Source organism: Puntigrus tetrazona, chromosome 3 (genome assembly GCF_018831695.1).
Source record: "Puntigrus tetrazona isolate hp1 chromosome 3, ASM1883169v1, whole genome shotgun sequence".
Classification (NCBI taxonomy): Eukaryota; Metazoa; Chordata; class Actinopteri; order Cypriniformes; family Cyprinidae; genus Puntigrus; species Puntigrus tetrazona.
In genome coordinates this window covers 16,333,932-16,352,923 of record NC_056701.1, presented here as the reverse complement: position 1 = coordinate 16,352,923, position 18,992 = coordinate 16,333,932, and the positions used below count along the sequence as shown (strand labels likewise).

Sequence of the window (18,992 nt, the reverse complement as noted above, 5' to 3'; positions counted from 1 at the left end):
AGAGGTGGCATTTTCATATACTCTATCAAACCTTGTCTTTACTTTTATCTGAAACCGTTCTTTCTAAGCTGATGGAAAGAATATATTTTAATTGAAAATATGTTTTATGTTGTATAGTTTGTTATATTGTTAGGATATTTTAATTGAAACATACAATGACAATAAAGGATTGCTTATTAATAAGTAGTTCATTGTTCTATTCAGGGATTCTACTGGATCCATCCAGATTCCATAAGCAATTTGACTAGTATCCTGACAAAAAATACCAAATATCAGATTTGCCAAATCCAAACTTTCCTACTTTATTCATATTTAGGACTCTGTGAAATTGTATTAGAAGGGTTTCTTTTGCGTTGATATTTTGCAACTTGAAATGGACTCATCCCTTTTTAATGTAAATTAGTAGTTCAGTTGAGGTAACAACTGGGAAAGGGGAACACTTGTCTTGAAGTAAATCATTAAAGTAAGCATTGAAGGAAAATGTACATTTTTTAAATACGTTTTTGATTTTTTTTTTTTTTTGTGCGTGTATTACACATTTGAATTTTTTTGGACTTCTACAAAACTGGTGAAAATGAGTGAAACTACTTTCTCTCTGGTAATGTATGCCAAAGTTTTCCAACAATTATTTCCACTTAAACCACACCCTTTTTTCATCACCAGCAAGAGCACATTCACATTGGCCTCCATCCAATCAACAGCCAATAGATAGCCAATAGGTGCTTTTTTTCGATATTGAAGAGAAAAACTGTCATCTTTAAATTCCAGCCATTTTCCATGTATAAATAGTTTGACTTAACAGCCAATTGTAGGATGGAAATATAAAGTACAAATGTTAGCACTGCCGAAAACACATCACACCAAAGCATTTGCAAATGCTGATCGGAGGGAGGGTATATTTATAATTAAAGAAATGGCACACTTTTCATTCTAGAGAAGATTTTATTTTTGATTTATAAAAAAAAAGGGTTCAAACTCTTTCACTAGGGTGGTCCACTTTCAAAACATGAAAGATGATTCTTTTCTTTTCTATCGGCTGGTTTTTTTTTTTTTTTTTGGTAGAAGAAAAGAACTAAATCTTAAAGGAATTTTAGTGATGAACTAATAATACACTAAATTCTGACTTCCAAGCTAACATATGTTACAGTTTTGATTTCATTGGGGTCTTTAACCACTGTTTTATTAAAAGCATCAGTGTAGTGTTGTTCCTTTGCCTCGCCAGTTAAAGTTCTTGTAGTCTTGTTGTGGGAATGTGGGTTTAAGCACGGCTTGAAGTGCAAATTTGAAAAACAAAACCCCTACATGCTTTCCCACTCCCACACCCACTCCCCAGGCTGGCTGTGGGGGAGGTTGGAGAAATTCGTGACTGGCCTCTTCATGTCGTGGGGGGAGCGTTAGAACATTTCCATTTTTGCTAATTGTAGGGCTGGTTTTTGAGTCATTTTAGCGTGTCATTCTCAGGGATGTCTTTGGGCGCACAGGAAGTGAGAGCAGGGATGCTGATAATCTGTTTTGTCAGCGTGTTTGCATGGTGCGACACAGACTGACGAGGCAGGCAGGAAACACAAGCTGTCTCTCAAAGTGGCACATTGCCAATAAATTCATCACGTGGTCAGCCGTTTATGAAGGATTTGTGAAGGAGCCATTCATGGAGCTGTGTAAAAACAACCCTGTTTGAAATAATGTCTCGGCTTTCATTTGACTCCAAATCTGATCTGCGTGTTTTTTTCTTTTTGCAGTTTACATTTACTGTTAGGTGTTAACTACTGGCTTCCTGTGTGTGTGTGTGTGGGAAGGTTTATTGCCATCCAGTCCTGCCTTCAAAGGCTGAAATGCTTTGGACATCCTCTCTGAAAGTTGCTAACTCCTCCCCAGATTACTGTTGGTTTCCCAAAGAAATCTCTGACCCAGATTTGGCCCCTTGCTGCTCCAACTGCAAATGAAAAGAACCTCAGCTCTTTTCCATGACAATGTGGAGGCTATATGGCTCCCTGAGGAAAATTAAAACAGTGGAAAGCAATACTTTGGAATATGAACATGTAAATTTCTGGCCTTAAACTATATATCTCTTATTATCGTCCTTATTTGTCCTATTTTTTAATTATTTTAAAAAAGGCAGCTATATAACTTGATGTAAAGACTTATTTATATTGTCAAAAAAAAGAGAGAGCTTTTATACTGTCGCTGCACTAGGTCAAAATTAATTTCAATATCTCATGTATTTACTTTTGTTTTGAAGAGTAAAGCTTTGCATCTTTTTTTCTGCGCACATATGAAATACAGCCCCGTTATATAAACTATTAAAATATATATTTTCTCTTACTGTTTAAAACCAGGGTTGTTAGTAGATCTAAAGTCTTTTAGACACATTCTCTTGCAAACCAATCTGAGAGTCATTGTCATGTTCACACATGGCTGACTGAACCGAATTAAGGATGAAAATGTGTGCCTTTCATAGTTTCTGTTTCCCACCACAATACCACTCCACCCACATGATGCTTTTTTTGGAAACTAAATGATCTAAATTTGAAAATTGTATCTTTTTCTTATTTCGGGTGCAAAATGTGTTATTTCCTGTGACAGGTGTTATGGCTTTAGATTGTGGGTCTGGAAACTTTTAGATTGTGATTAATTTGGTATGATGAGGGTCTCAAGAAACCAAACCTCGGTACTGCCAAAAACAGTTAGCTAACTAATACAGAATTAGATGCCAAAACACATAGGCTATATATAAACGATTTACACAACCAATTAAATTAACCCAAAACAACTATAATAAAGTATTTCTAAAGTGATGCCAAAGGAGGGAAAAGTGTAGCAAAACTCTAAACTCACTTACAATGAAACCTCTAACCTAAAAAAAAATAAAAACCTTAAATTCTTCAGCGTTTACACGCACTAACTAAACTATACAAACCATTTGTGTGGCACTCAACTTCTAACCTGGTGTTTCTGTACAGTAGTGTTTCTGCCTGTTGCACCATGTAGTTCACGTGACACCTCTGTCCTCTTTTCCTGTGATATGAGAAACTTACGATCAGAACTAGAATGAATTACAAAATGCAGAATAGCATAGGTGGTAACGTTATACACAGTGTAAGTGTCACTAAGACAACAATTATCAACCAGGCTAGAACACTATAGCCAATAAGGGACAGGAAAGCAAGCAAAGATGGACCACAAGAGACAGAGCGGTCACTCAGGTGTCCCTTAAAACCGTATTAGATTTGGTAGCGAGGGTTGTGATATCATGCGGGTTAGCAATAATCATTTGCCTGAACGAATGTCAATCCAGAGAGGTGAACCTAAGAGAATGACAGTTTGAGAGAGAGGGAGACTTTCATAGGCACACCCATAGGGCTGTAACAAAGGTGTGACATTTCCTGTGTCATTTCCTGAAGCAGCAGCATTCGCTCAAAAGCTTCAGGCTGATCTATTCTAGACTCCTATCATAGGTTGTTAAGACGGTTTTGTGCTTCGGTCTCTGCCAGACTGAATGAATCTGCCTGTGTGTTTGACTACTGTGTCGCATTCATTCAAAGAACCACAGCAACAGGCTCCTATCAGAGAATCAAGCCCTTTCATAGATGCCTCTGAAATGAAATTTAGGCCAGCAAATGATTCGGTCACTAGATAAACCTGAATTATATCTCAGCATTGATTGTTTTAGTAGAGATTTTGCAAATAGCATTTCTCTGAAACAGTTTTGACTCCACAAAGTAAATCCTACACCATTTTCTAGTGTATTTAATGAATTAGTGTATATAAATGAATTAATAAGTAAATTCATTTGAAAAATCTGACATCCTCCCTGTATGCAGAAAACGTCCTTTCTCTGAAACGTGACAGGATCAAGGGTGGTGCATATTGTGCAAATATCATTCGGATGGCCTACAGCCAGGAGCACTTCAGCCCAGTGACCTTGTTTGAAATGCTGCTGTTGTTCTTGGGCAGTGCTATCGCTCAGAGGGGTCTCTCGCTACGCCGCATCCTGAATCAGCATATGGAAAGAGTAGATCCATTAAGATAATCTGCAGAAGATTACCGTCTGTTTAGAAAAGCTGAGTCTGGGTCTTTTCCTGTTAGCGGCAAAAGGAGAAACGTGGCAGGATTGAAATCTCTGTAATTGCGGTGACCTCCTTGGCACAGTTTTCACACGAAAACATGAGCCCTCTGATTTGGCAAATGCCAGCTGTGCTTCACATCTGTAAGTCTGTTGAAAACGTGTAGATTGTTAGATTTACATTTACTTTAATGCATTATCAGGTGCTTTTACACGAAGCAACTTGTATTGTATTTAAAGTACACTTTTTACCGTTCCCTTAGAGCTGAAACCATGACCTTGGCGTTGCAAGCATTTTGAGCTACAGGAAGTAGATACAATGTTTAAAGCTGTTTTTGGCAGTAACACCCCTGTGCTGGCTAAAGTGATGTTTCTTCTTATTTGTAACTTGTTTTTCTTGTTTGAAACCAATTAAGTAGATGGATTTAGTAGATATGCAAACCTCTTGTTTCTTCTTCCATTTCCTACCAGGGCTGATTATTCAGTTGTGTTATGTATTTATATAAAGACACAGCTTTCTGCCAGTACGCTGAGATGATCTCATGGGCTCAAAGGCTGTTAATCACGTTCTCCAAACACATTATCAGAGGTTGTCAGCTATGCAGTTCTGGCAAGATCTGCCATTCTTTGTAAATGAGGGTATTTAAGCACTGATTAATCGTATCAAGAGTGCTTACTGGCCATTCTCCCAGATGGTGCTGGCACCAGTTCACAAACTTCCTCATCCTTAGACGTCATATAACCCACCATCATCATCATTCACACATCATTTGTTTCAGATGACATCCTGCCTCACATTGCCCATTGTTGTATTGAATGGTTTTGGGTTTGAGTTGGACTTGACCGAATGTGATGAAAGCGATTCGCCTGGTTATGACTGATTCATTTAATGTGATGATTCATTGAGATACAGCTATTTCAGTGACACTGATGAGTGTTAAGATCAGAAGTTGCATAGATTGTGTTTACAGTTGTGACCCTGGAGCACAAAACCAGTCTTAAAGGAACTTTTCACTTGTTTTGCAAGTAGGTTCATTCTCCAACTCCCCCGGAGTTTAAAAATTGAGTTTTTCAGTTTTGGAATCTATTCATCCATTCTCTGGGTCTAGCGATAGCACTTTTAGCATAGCAAACGCAGTGATATCATGCAGACCCTGAAAACAGCCAGACCCTCTTGCTTGCACAGGGACCATATCTTGCAAACTGAGGACTATTTTCCACAGTCGCTGTGTGGTATCACTGAGAATAGTTCCTGATCTTGTCGGCCTAGAATATCTCAACTTTTCATTGTCTACTGGTCTTGGTACACAATTCAGCTACAGAAGAGTCAAGTTTTAAATGGGAAAAATATCAAAACTCTTTGGTCATTTTTTTGTACGCCATGCTACTGTTCTAATTGGATTCAATGATCTATGCTAAGCTATGCAAAAAGCGATATTGCCAGACCCGGAGATCAACTAATAGAACAAAACGGTAAAACTCAACTTTGTTGTAGAATCTATTTCCAGTGTCACATATATATTTGTGGCAATAGCCAACAATGCATTGCTAAACTTAATTTGATTAGTAATATGGATTGCTTAGAACTTAATTTGGAAAACTTCAAAGGCTATTATTTTTTTTGCAACAGTATCTCGGCCAAATATTGCCCAGTCATAACAAATCACAAATCAATGGAAATATTATTTATATAGTTTTCACATGATGTAGAAATCTCAGTTTCAAAAAACTGACCCTTATTACCCCCATGGTTTTGTGGCCCAGGGTCACAAATTAACAATCGGTCACTAATCAAATCTTTTGATAACTGTTTAGTCTGTTAGTCATGCTGACTAGGAAAGCTTTATGGAGCTTTATGGTTCATCGTAAAGTAGAAAGTAGATGGGCAATGGTGCGTTGTTTTGATTTATTGATCTATCCTCAATGCGTGTCTGTTTGATTATTCACTTGTAAGTCAGATTTAAAAGATTTGTGTCTCAGTGTCTGTTTCTGAACAACCCTCAGTGTCTGTTTCTGAACTGTCATGTAGTGAGAGACTCAGAAGACCTCACAAAAGATTCATTTTTCTTGAAGTGCCACTATGAATAGTGGACATTGTGGTTTGCGGACAAGTGGTTTTCAGAGTCTATACAGCACGGGGCTTAATCATGCTTCTAAAATTAGATCGGTTTAGCATTTCCCCCACAGGGACTGGGTTGTCTTGCTTTTTGGAAAAGATTTCCCATGTTTCTCCAATCTCCAATCTCCAATCACACAAATGTAAAGCAGCAGTGAAGTAATGGACATGTTCTCCAGATTCAACACACAGGTCTTGAATGAGAGCATTTTGAAACGGTTTCAAGTTGTGATGTGCAAAACACAGGGGTCTTTATTTTTTCATCTTGCTATGCAGTAGCCAAAGATCCATCTACTGGTTGACTATCATGAATAATCCTTGGTTTTGAGGGCAGACTGACTGCTCAGAAGAGTCTGTAAATCAAGGTGATCTAATTATCATGGCTTATGTCTAGTAAACAAGAACTGTGAAGCATACTTGCTGTTCTATTGCATGATTACCATTATTACCCTAACCTAGATTTGACCTGATGAATTGTTATAAATTATCTAATGATAAAATTAGCTTAATTTAGCAAATGAGGTAAACTTTTGTTACTGTATTCTGGCTACAAACAGTCAATTTATATTGGAAATGGCATAGTGACTGACATAAATGACCAGCAAGGCAGCATTTATTTGATTTTAAACTACAGCAAAAACATTAAAATTTTAAAATATTACAATTTAAAATGTTTTCAATCTGACTATATGCTAAATATAAATTATTCCTGTGACGTCAATGCTGTATTTTAGTAACCATTACTTCATTATCCTTCAGAAATGAACTACTTCTCAGACATGAAACACAATTTAATAAGCAGCTGTATTTATTGATATCTTGTTTAGTTGTGAACAGTTGCATCAAATAAACTCTAAAACGTACTGTCATAATTGTTTTTATTGTCTTTATACAGTGTCAGTAGATCACAAGTGGTGATATTAGTTATGCAACTTTTTTTTCCAGGTGGTCTGATAAACCTGAACATTTGTTGGAATATTCAGAGTCTAATAAACCCAAAGAATCACCTTGATTCAAATAATTAAGCGTTGTATTTTAAAGTAAATTAACTGAGCAATGATGTCCTTTTAGCATTACAGTCTGCTTTTAAGACCTGCTCGCTTTTCCAGTTTGACTCGCTTGGTCCTTTTGAACCAGCACAATGGTTTTCCCAGCTCTCCTGTGATCACACACTGCGAGCTTGACAGACAGCTTGGCACAGGTTGAAAGCCGTATGGAAACTATGTGATTTGGGAGATTTGAAATGCTTATATGCGAAGAGGGGTTCAGTGAGTCCATGCAGATTAACTGATTGGATGCCAGACCAAACCCATCAAGGGCGTCTCCATTTGACCGAGTACCCTGCTAATCAGGCGGGACCTGAATTGGGTCGTTTTTGAAGAATGTGGGTGCAGGCGATCTTACAGAAGCTTAATCCCTGTGTGGTTGTCACAACAAGATTGCCAGAGTGAAGTGTGTGTCTTAACCGAGAATAGCTCTGACCTCATTATACATAAAACTTCCCCTGCAGGTTACTTGTCACGTGAGTTGGAGCGGGATCGGTTTAGAGCGACCCACGCACCATTTTCAATTTTAATGAAAGCAGAGTGCCTTTGATTCATCTTAGTCATATTTTGAACTAAAATGAGTCATTGTCTGCAAAATGAAATGAAATGAATGGTAAATCAAGTCATTTATATTTAGCAGCATGCTGCAGCTGCGGCTTTTTTGGAATTGCTTGTAAATTTTTGTTTTGCTATTATCACCAAAGTGTGGATTTAATCTTTTATCAACTGGTTATCGATAATAGGCCTCATTGATCTGAACTTATGCACCTCAGTTTTTTGGATGAAAACAAACCAATAAACAATCAAATCAAAAAGAAAAAAAAATAGTGAATGATTTGGTAATATTAATACAATAGATGAGTTCAGATCAAGGAAATACAAACTCTGTGCTAACTAAAAGAAAACAAGTTGACAAAAAAAGATTAAATCCAATTTTTTGTAAATATATGAAATGTGTTAAATTAAAAAATAATAATAATAAAAATTAAAATTCTGGTAATCATTTTAATAAAGATATAAGTTAACTTTGGTAGCAATAAGCAATTTGTTAAATCTTATTTCTAAAATCTATTTTGCCTCAGAGTTTGCTTTAGGCTCTTTGTTAGCATGCGCAAACACAAGATTTGAGCCATGAGCACTAGAAAGCACTTGAACACTTGTCCTGTGTCTAGGTTATTTCTCTTCAGAAGTTGTGACTGAAAAATGTCTTGATTCTCATTTGCGGGTATAATATTAATATTTAGAGCAAGATAAAGAAATAGTTAATAAGTGACATTCTCATTTATTATTTGGGTGCATGTGAATGTAACCAATGGCCCATGTTTTCTTCTCCTCTTTTGCGCAGTCTATCCTGCTACTGGGCAGTGTAGCTCTGGCATGCCTGGCCTTGGACCTCCTCTTCCTCCTCATCTACTCCTGCTGGCTGTGCTGCCGCCGTAAGAAGAGTGACGAGCAGCCAAACGCAGACTGCTGCTGCACCGCCTGGTGCGTCATCATTGCCACCCTCGTCTGCAGGTGAGTCTGAAGGCATTCTTCCTCATATCAGTGACTCATTCAGGCAGAAGACGCGTGTAGTCAGTCTCCAGAGAGATGCTTTAATCGCATGATCCCCAGCTGGAAAACTTCATAGAGTGTGGAAGAAGGTGTGTATTATCTGAAGGGCTGCAGGGTTTCATTTCTGGAAAGGATGCGTTTTCTGTACTAATCTCTGTAGTTCATTTAGAGCTCTCTTTGGGGTTCGGTGTGGCTCCTCTGGCTGCAGGCATGGGGTTATTTCTACTTGTAGCCCCAAACATCCTCAGTGGCAAGTGCTAATTTAAGGATTATCCCAGTGAAAATGTTTGAATATGAACATTTATCAGGCCAGAATTTTTTTTATGGAAGTACTGAAATGCTTATCCAATACTGTCCTGTTGTTATTGTTAGTTTGGCGGTAGTTTCAACCTTTTGCACTCAACGGCTTCAGGAGGAGAAGATATTTTGAGAAATGCTGGTAGCCAAACAGTTTTGGTTACAAAAGGCACTGAGACATTTCTCAAAGTATCTACTTTGTTACTGTTGCTTTGTTACATGCTTGCACTGTTTCAGACAAATTATGATATATTTTTTTTTAAATAAACTACCTTTTTAAGGTAGTGTCATTGCACAGATTTTGTTCATCATTCCTTCTGGTAAACAAGCTAGTTAGTTAGTAAGATGAAGAACTAATCACTTAGTTGCTGGAGTTTGCCAGGTTAATGGTATCAGACTTTTAGTTAGAAGTGAACTAGATAACCATGAGACCTTCAGTTCCTTATTCAGGCAGCTATACTTAAGATTAATGTGTTTAGATTAATGTAAACATGATGTGACGCTCACACATAGCCTATACGTTTGATAAAAACAAAGGTTTATTTATTGTATATTTTAAATTTGCTTTAAAAGAACAACAAAAACAAAGACAGCAGCAATATGGTATAATATTTTTATTGTTTGCTACCCTTCATTTCATTCTTTTCATGGTTTTGGAAAACTTGGATCTTGTTTTTTTTACGTTGCTTTTGGGATAACTGTGGGTCATTGTCAGAAGCTTTGTTGTAATTTCTTTGTGGGAATTAATTGCCTTCACTGAACTGAAGTCTCTCTGCGAGGTACAAATATATCTGTGGCAGCTCAGCATGCATATATATATATATATATATATATATATATATATATATATATATATATATATATATATATATATATATATATATATATATAAAAATGTGAAATGTATAGCAGTTTGAAAAGCAGGTTGAAAAGAATTGAACATTCAATGCAAATTAAAAAATGCACATTGGATTTCTTGGGAATGAACTCTTGGTCCTGTGAAACTATTGATTGGTTTGTGAAATTTGCTGAGGTGAAACATTGACTGTTTAATTTCTGGTGTGTTATAATGTCAATGAGGACAAAGTACTGAGCTGCAGCATAAAGTAGGCTCGTGCATGAGAAAGTCATTACTTCAGACACAGCCTTCTGTCTGGTGCAGTTGATATAATGCATTAAAACCACAAAGAGTGTTTCTGCTGTCCTTCACTCTAGTTTTCATCCATTGTCTTCAGAATCGACCATAATGCTGTTGTTTTGTTTTGTTTTCCAAGTGCATTATAATCCATTAAAATTCAAGACGTTTCATTCAACTGAGTTATATACCGATTGAATAAGTAATGCTGGCTTTTGTTATGATGATGTTTGACGCACAATGTGAATGAAAAGAATTTGGTGGGAAAGTTGAGGCTCGGCTATTGTCCGGCCTGACATCCTGTCTCAAAAAAACCTTGTTGCTATGGCAGCGTCTTTCCCGGCAATTCCTAACTCGTGGTTTTTGGCATTGCAGCCATCGAGGACTCGCAAAAAAAAAGACCACTACCTTTTTCCACCATCACCCCCCGCATCTCGTGACCGATCCTGATGTTTTTTTTGTGTTAACGTGTGCTCGCTCTTCAGGGGGTCTCCTGTGATAGTATCAGCATGAGGCAGGGCCTGCTGTGTGGTTTTGTGAGTCTCCGTTCTTCAAAGTATGACACACCAAGCAGTAAATTCTGTTTAGATTATTATTATTTAGATTATATATTAGTGCAGTATATTAGCACATATTTCAAATATATAATATAAAACAAAATGTGAAAAAAATCTGTTTTATGCCTGTATAAATGAGGATTATGATGTTTATTTATTAATTTATTTATTCTCTCATTTGTTATTTGTTTAATTATTGAATGTATTTTTGGTTTGCTTCTTTTTAGGTTGGTTTGTTTTTATTTGGTATTAGTTTGCTTTGCTTTGGTTTTTTATAGTATTAGTTTTTGTTTTAGCTTTTGTTTGATTTGTTTTGTGTTTTTGTGGAGGAAAGTGATTTCATGTGGATCTACTCATTAAATCCATGAAGAGAGTCTCACACGTCCTCACTCACACTGACAGTCTCACACTCCGTTCGCTCTTTTGCTAAATCAGTTACTAAAACTCTCATGCTTTCTGCTGTGAGTTTGCACGTTGAGCAAGCATCTTCCCTTCTGTGAAAGTTTATCAGTGCACATCTGGTCCTGTGTGGAAATGGAAATACGGAGAACACTTTCTCTGTCGTGTTCACAAGCTCCCCGCTGATTCTTCCCTATGGGGAGGAAGATGAGCCCATTTTCAACACAAACACCATTAATAATCATCACACCTGCGAGGGACATGACTCAGGATTTCTCATAATGTGATATTAATATTCTCATAATGCATGCCTGCAGCCAGTAATGCTTTAGGCGGGCCTCATTCTCACTTAAAGTGGTACGCTTTAGGATGAAATGTACATTTTTAAAGCGATAATTATTACAAATAATTATGATGGTCATCTTGTTGTTCAGCTGGCGAGAAGTTAATCTGGATTGTTCTTTTTAGTTTTGATAGTTTTTCTTTTTTATTTGGCTGCAAAATTCACTGTATATTTAGTTTGAACATAATTGTACATACTTCTCTTACTCAAATTAGGCTGTTCTGAGATTCCTGGTAGAATGATGTAGTTGTGCACAGGCCCCTCCCACGTTAGTTGATTGACAAGACTGTCTTACATTAGACCCGCCCTGAGTGAACTGTCATCAGTCTGTCTGTATTTGACTCTAGTGCAGGGGAAGATGAAGCGATTGAGGTGCTTTGTTGGTGGATGTGATAATAAATAGAACAGTCGAAGGAAGGGAGCGGCCGGTTCCCAATCTTCCTAAATTTGCATGAACGTTTGCGCGAATCGTTCGTGATCCTGCTTCGTCTACAGACGAAGTGAGTCTACGTGTTTTTAGGAATCTTTGCAAATCGCCTATAATAATGTGCTAATTAGCCAGTTTTGCGGCTGATGTTTACTGTCTGCTCGTCACTCCACGTAAGAGTCAAGCAGAGCTCATTAGAATTAAAAGCAACTTGTGATAGAAGGACTTTATGAAAACCTAGCTCATTTAGACAGGGTAAAGGTGCTGTTTTTAACACTACCGTTTAGAAAGTTTAAACAAAGTATGTTGTAGATTTTTCTTTAGGACCCTTAAAAAAGAATCATATCAACTTGTGTAAAGTGGGAACCCCATAACCCCTTTTAATATGTAGTTTTACACATTCATAATAATTATAAACTGAGACAGAGTTGCAATACAGAAAGACTTATCATGGTACTGAGTAATAAAGACATGTTGATACATGAATTAGCAGGTTTGGCCGTTGTTCAGCTTGTGTGTACACTGAAAATATAAACAGGCCTCTTCAAATCGGCCAACATCTAACATTCTTATTTCACATCAGCATACCTGCATTTTAACTGCACCAGCAATATTCCACTGAACGTTCTGCAGATTTCCACCCAATTCTTTTGTACTTCATTCAAACGAAACTCCTCACCCATCTCTTACATTTGAGTTTCAAGCGAAATGTACTATATTTGAGTTTATTCTGCAAAACACTGCAGATATTCCACCCCAATCAGCACAGAAAATGTGAAAAAGTGCAGATTCTGCACGGACTAGTCATCACTTATGCATTAGGAAGAAACAAGCTCATGCTGTCCGTACAACGGACAGTTTTCCTGGAGACTCTGTGGACACCCTATAGGAACAGACTGTCGGAAGCCCTTGTAATGTGTACCATCTACAGATTGTTTTATTCCATCAGGTTTGGTATTAAATATGTCCACTAATTCTGTTTCTATTGAAATAGAAGTCTAGAGTTGTGCAATTTACGGTCTTTCTTGGAAGCAAATTGTATTGTGAAACCTCCTGAGAATTGCTGATGAAGGCACATATTTTAAGAGCTTTACAAGAAATCTCAGTGGACTCATTTGGAGGAACACATGAGCGCTCAAATAGAAACCAGAAAGTACAAGAATGTTTTACAAAATTGTGGTTGAGACATGCAATCCCCTGTCCTAAATCTATGAATCATGAAGACAACGAAGAGTGATCGTAAATGGCATGTTACAGCAGATTCCCTCATCGTCCAACCAGTTGTGTAGGTTAACACCTACTTTAGTGTTTCCTGTTTATCGTGAGTAACATTTACGGTTTGTGTTGTTATATGCTCTTACATAGGAGTGCGTCTCTTCTGAATTCTGTTGCACCACATTCATTATTTAGTCTAGATGAAATCCTGTCAAATGCACTCTGTTCAGTCAGAATTGATATAGTTGAATGCACGCAAGTCAGGACACATGAGTTTGCTCTGCTTTCAGTGATTAAAGTTTTGATCCTCACCTCTGTCAGATAGTTTAATTGTAGTTGGTGCGAAACAGCCTGGAGAACTCATTCCAGATGCACGAGCACCTCAGTTTCACGCTTGGACTTCTGATGTCTGCAGCTTCAGGCACATCTTAGCTGCAGCGCTGCATAACTAAAGATTATGGAAATCCAGCGCAAGACTCGGAAACCTTTACAGCGTTTATGCTAATCAGCTCATGACTTGACATTGAAGCCACTTCAAAGGCTCTGATAGCATCACAGCAGCTAGTGTCGGGTACATTTGGGAATTTTGAAGGGCTTGAGACGGGAATGTATAAGCTCGTGTCCATCCAACATTTTTGAACCAGAAATATGTTGCATTTGTTAGATTGTACGTCGACGTATAATATACAGATTATTTATTTTGATTATTATTGATTCTGATTCATAAGCTCTTGGTTTTGATTCTATTTACTTTAGTATATTACATTTATTATTACATTAAATTACATTGTCAGTATTTCAGACAGGTATTTGATCCCTGCTGTTGCTTTGAATTATTGGACAGTAAGGCAATACATTTAATATTATTGCAGCATCATTGTTGACAATTGACCCTGTGAAAAACAAATATACTAAAATATATTTGAAATCTATTTATTTTATGCCAAGTATGCTACAAATACATATACATATTTATGCACTTAATAACATTTCCCGTAATTTGGTTTATTAAACTAGTATACTTAATGTTTGCTAAATTGACATGCGTCACTTTAATTGTGTGAATTTAGTGCTGCTAATTGTTATATATTTCAAGTACATTTATTTTGTAAGAAGATTTCACTTTCTCTCTCTCTCTTGGGAACTATAGCTGTTGTATTCAGATATACAACACTAAAGGCCACTCACTCTTTGGGTACAGTCAGTGACCAAACTAGTCTCGTCTTAGCTGTGTGACACTCCACTTAACCAAATCCCCTCTGATTCGGGCCGCTGTGCTTTAGGGGGAAGGGCGCACCAGGACGAGCATGAGTAATGAGATTGCTCAGCGTGATCTGTCCAGTCAGTGGAGTGTTATTCTCTAAGGAGCATTTAACCCCATTCACATTGATCAACAATCACAGGTCATTACTTATTAAATGCAACTCAAGTCTGCTTCTTAGCATTAGGGAGCGCTGGGATAGATTTCGATGAGCCATGTGGCTTATTTTTGTTATTTATTTGTTTGCAGTATGTCTGTATGGACCCATGAGAGCTGTGGCCCAGAATAGAGGCTGTCTGACAGACTGAGCTTTCTTTAATACGGGACAGCAGTGATATGGGACCACCAAAGGCCACAGCTGCAGGAACATTGATTGATCTGTCCTCAGGTCATATCTTGCCTTAGAGCCCACAATCACTTCCTTTCTCTGTATAACTATTATCTGAGATGTCACTCATATCGTTTTATGTATCTGACCCAGTAAACCTTACAGCTGCCCTTTTTCCCTTTTTTTTTTTTTTTTTTTTTTTTTTTTTTTTTTTTTTTAAACCTGACAGTTTTATAGCTAAAAGCCCATACCTTTTTCAATATGATTACCTTAATAATACCATAGTGTTATTACAATTAATTCACACTGGCAAAGTCACACTGTTAAGTAAAAACATTTTAACAATGTTTTAACAAGTTCAACATATAGCATCTGAAAATAAGGTCCTTGAACACGGCTTATATTTATTTACATGTTCTTTTTATTAATTGATTTTTAGTTTCTCTGTTTTATTTCTTAAAAGATCTTCTATTTAAAAACCCAGAATGCAATCTTGCACAAATTGTCCTGTATAAGTGTTCATTTATTTCTGCCTTCTTGGGAAACACAGTATGTACCTCAGCTTCAAACAAAGAGATAATTTCTCACTGAAGTCATTGCATAGTTCTGTAATAGTGTAAACACAAGTAGAATTATAATTTGTTTTAATACAAACAACGTGAGAACAAAAGGCCCTCATATCACTTTCTAACCACTCATGTTGTTCTGCGTGAGATTAGACTGTTTTTGTGTATTTAGTTAACTTTGCTCATGCAGATTATCCACCAGATTTACAGTGTAGCAGGAATGCTGGGAACTCCACTGAGACCACTCTAATGGGTCACATGACCATGGCTTCGGGGGGACGGCGAGGTGACATCTGCTTCCTGATCTGCACATTCGTGCCGCAACACGCCCCGTCCTAACAGCACGGCACACAGAGAATACAGCCAACACATCACGTCGGTTTAGCACAACTAACTGCATGTTTACAAAATATAGAGTCTGAGTTTGAGAGACTCTCACTCATGTGACTTCCTGCGGTGTGCTTCAGCGCTTCAGTCCTTCACATTCACACGTTATTGTGAAATCTTAATGCTTAGACTTTGGCCCATTCGTGAAACAAATGATAAAGACTGGCAAACGCATGGAATGCGTCTTAAATGTACTCTGGCTGAGAGCTGTAGGGCTTGTCCTGCGGTGAATAGCTCTTTGTTTAGCCGCAGAACCCCCTTAAGCGGGGTGGCTGCTGATTGTAGCTGCCATTGAATGCTTTACAATGGAGTTGGGTGACATACTTGAGCTAGAGAGGGTGGGGAATGGGAATGAGTGGGGTTGGCAGGTTGCGCTGTTCTGCCACCTGGTGGAGAGGCAACAAGTTCAAGTCGGAGGTGTTAGTGGCCATATCTCTGGTGCAGGTGGGCTGAAGGTTGCTGTGAATGGCTTCAGTGGGTTTGTGGGGCAGCAGTGCATTTCTGACCTGATTCACTGGCTGGTCAAAGCTGTTGGCACAATCGATTGGCTTTCATCCGTCTTCTCCCAGTGCTGCTGTTGTAGCCTGACAGTCTGAGTCAATGTTGTGTTGAGTTTCACAGAGTGCTATCGATCATTTGACGACTGCTTTCTCTTGTGGTTCTTTAACATGTTCAAAACGATGCTTGGACTAAATGGACTAAAAGCATTTTGTTAGTTGCAAACTGTACAAATTTATAAAGTGAGTAGTCATTATGCTAACTTTTTGGGCTCTTGTTGCATTCACAGTTGCCTTGGAGCAAAGGGATGTGTGTTTTATTCACAGATTTGCTTTTAAGGCTTGAACTAGCAACCTTCTGGTTATAAGCCATATGTAATGCTATAATGTTCAGAATTCATTTCGCTCAGACAATACTATACTCTTTCCTGTTTTCAACCCACAAATGCCCATATAAAGCTGATAAGTGGGTCTTTTTTGGGTTCTTGTACCCCTGAAAGATTTCTAAGGACGTTTAGAGAACGCTGCTGTAAATCAGTGCCCTGAATGATCTGTGAGAATTCACTCCTGTTTAATAATCATTCATGACAGTAGAGTCTGAATTAGATGCCTGTCTCAGTCTTCTGCTGGGCTGTGTGCTGGGGCTTTGGGACGTTACTGACCTATTCCTCAGTGTTACCACGGCTCTACTGAAGGCCTCTGTTCCTGTTCCCCTCCTTCTTCTCCTCCTCATGCCTTTCTCTTTGTCTCCTTACAGCGCTGGCATTGCTGTTGGTTTCTACGGGAATGGTGAAACCTGTGACGGTGTGAATCGGCTTACTTACTCCCTCCGGCATGCCAACCGCACCGTGTCTGGAGTGGACAGACTGGTGAGGCACTGATGCACACTGGGTTATATTGACACTGTGCTCATTTTTCCCAACAATCCACCAGAGCTTGACAATCTCAGTGACACACTCGAATGTCATACTGTATGATCTGTGGCTGAAGAGACAACAGTTTACAAAGCAGATGTGTGTGTTTGTAGGTGTCAGAAAGTACATCAGCTCAGAACCAGACTGTGGACGACAACCTTCGGCTGCTGAAGGACCAGTATGCAAAACACACAGACTACCTGTCCATTGTACAGAAACTCCAGGATCAGCGGAGTGAGTTGGTTCGTCAGATGGCTGACATTCCCTTTTGGAGTGATCTCAGCATATCCCTGGAGGATCTTGCAACCCAGATTGAACTATATGACTGGTACAGGTATGTCACTGAAAGAAAGAATGTTGAACATTCTACTTTAGTACCAGATCAACATTTGAGTACTGAAAGTATGTGTTTTTTTTTTGGTTTTTTTCCACAAATTTTATATATTTAAAAAAAATTGTGAATGTCATGTGATCGTTATCAGAGAACTGTGAACCTGTGGGGGAGTTTAACTTAATATTAAAATATTAAGTTAAAATGTAAGGGTTCAGTAAATAAACATACTTGGTAAAAAGAAGTTTGGCTGACACACACAAACACACACACACACAAATAATCCCTTATAATAGTAAACTTCAGTGTTGCAACAACCCTAGAAATATTACTTACTGACATTTCAAAATGTACTTCAGTTTGTTTGAATGTGTAAAACCTTTCTTACATCCCCAAAACAAAGTCTCTGAAAAAGAAAAATGCTCAAAGGATTTCTCTGTATCGCATAAGTTGTGAACAGTGCTCTCTTAGAGAGAATAGAAATTAGTATTCTGTTCACTCACTGCCTCTTTCCACTTCTCGTCAGCCATTTACATTTCTCTCTGAAAGAAATTGCTTTGGGGTCTGTTTGTTTGCCTAAAAAGCCAAATAAGTTTCATTTCAGGCTTTTCCAAATAATTTTGGATTTGATAAAAAAAATATATATATATGCATCTCTGAAGCTAAGTAAACAGTCAGCGATTAAATAAAGAAAAAAAAAATTATAATAAAAATAAATAAATATATTTCATTATATATGCACTCATTCATATTAAAGTAACAGAAGTGATTTAGTCAAGAGCAGTTAAAGATTTTCTGTTTTTTGTTGTTAGATTAACATGAATAACAGACAGCAGAAATATTAGACTGCTGTCACTTTAAAAGATTCCCTGATCCAATATACAATTATAAGTGTGGTGTTTTCTCACCTGTTTGCTTTCACTAAAGATCTAAATTACTGTGTTTATGAGGATACTTTAAAAGATGGGCATTTTGACACATACAAGTGTGTGTGTGTATTTGACTTTTAACAGCCTATAAAGTGACAGCATGCATACCAGTAAGCTACCAATATATATTGCCTACCTCTAATTACCAAGGATGCACTTATTTTATTAAAAATATAGTAAAACAGCAATAATGTGAAAAACTATTTCTCTCTCTCTCTTTTCTCTCTCTCTCTCTCTCTCTCTCTCTCTCTCTCTCTCTCTCTCTCTCTCTCTCTCTCTCTCACCATTTTTGAGTTTGTAATGTTCATGTGTTATTATCTTTAGGTGGCTGGGCTACCTGGGTCTGCTGCTGTTTGACGTGCTCATTTGCCTACTGGTGCTCTTCGGCCTCATCCGCAACTCCAAAGGAACTCTGATTGGGTAAGGCTTGCCATAAAGATGTGCCTTTAGGACATGTGTGGCACAAAAGGGGAAAATAGAGCTTACAGAAACTAGCAAATGACCAGGAGTATTTGATTTGCTCTTGTCACTGACCCACAAAGGTCTTTCAGTTTTCAAGGAGCCATCCGCTCCATGCCACACCATGAGATAGTGATGAATGATTTCTGACTTTCAGTCAAAGCAATT

General features: G+C 37.8%; 1 protein-coding gene across 2 annotated transcripts in view; it reads left to right on the top strand.

Annotated features, from left to right (window-relative positions):
- The window catches only part of ttyh3a (tweety family member 3a), a 49,112-nt gene that overhangs the window by 4,609 nt on the left and 25,511 nt on the right, over window positions 1-18,992 (top strand). For both annotated transcript variants that reach the window (XM_043233724.1, XM_043233725.1), the window contains exons 2-5: window positions 8,571-8,740; window positions 16,949-17,060; window positions 17,219-17,439; window positions 18,690-18,785. In XM_043233724.1, the coding sequence (XP_043089659.1) occupies window positions 8,571-8,740; window positions 16,949-17,060; window positions 17,219-17,439; window positions 18,690-18,785 (599 nt within the window). The remainder of the gene's footprint in view (window positions 1-8,570; window positions 8,741-16,948; window positions 17,061-17,218; window positions 17,440-18,689; window positions 18,786-18,992) is intronic.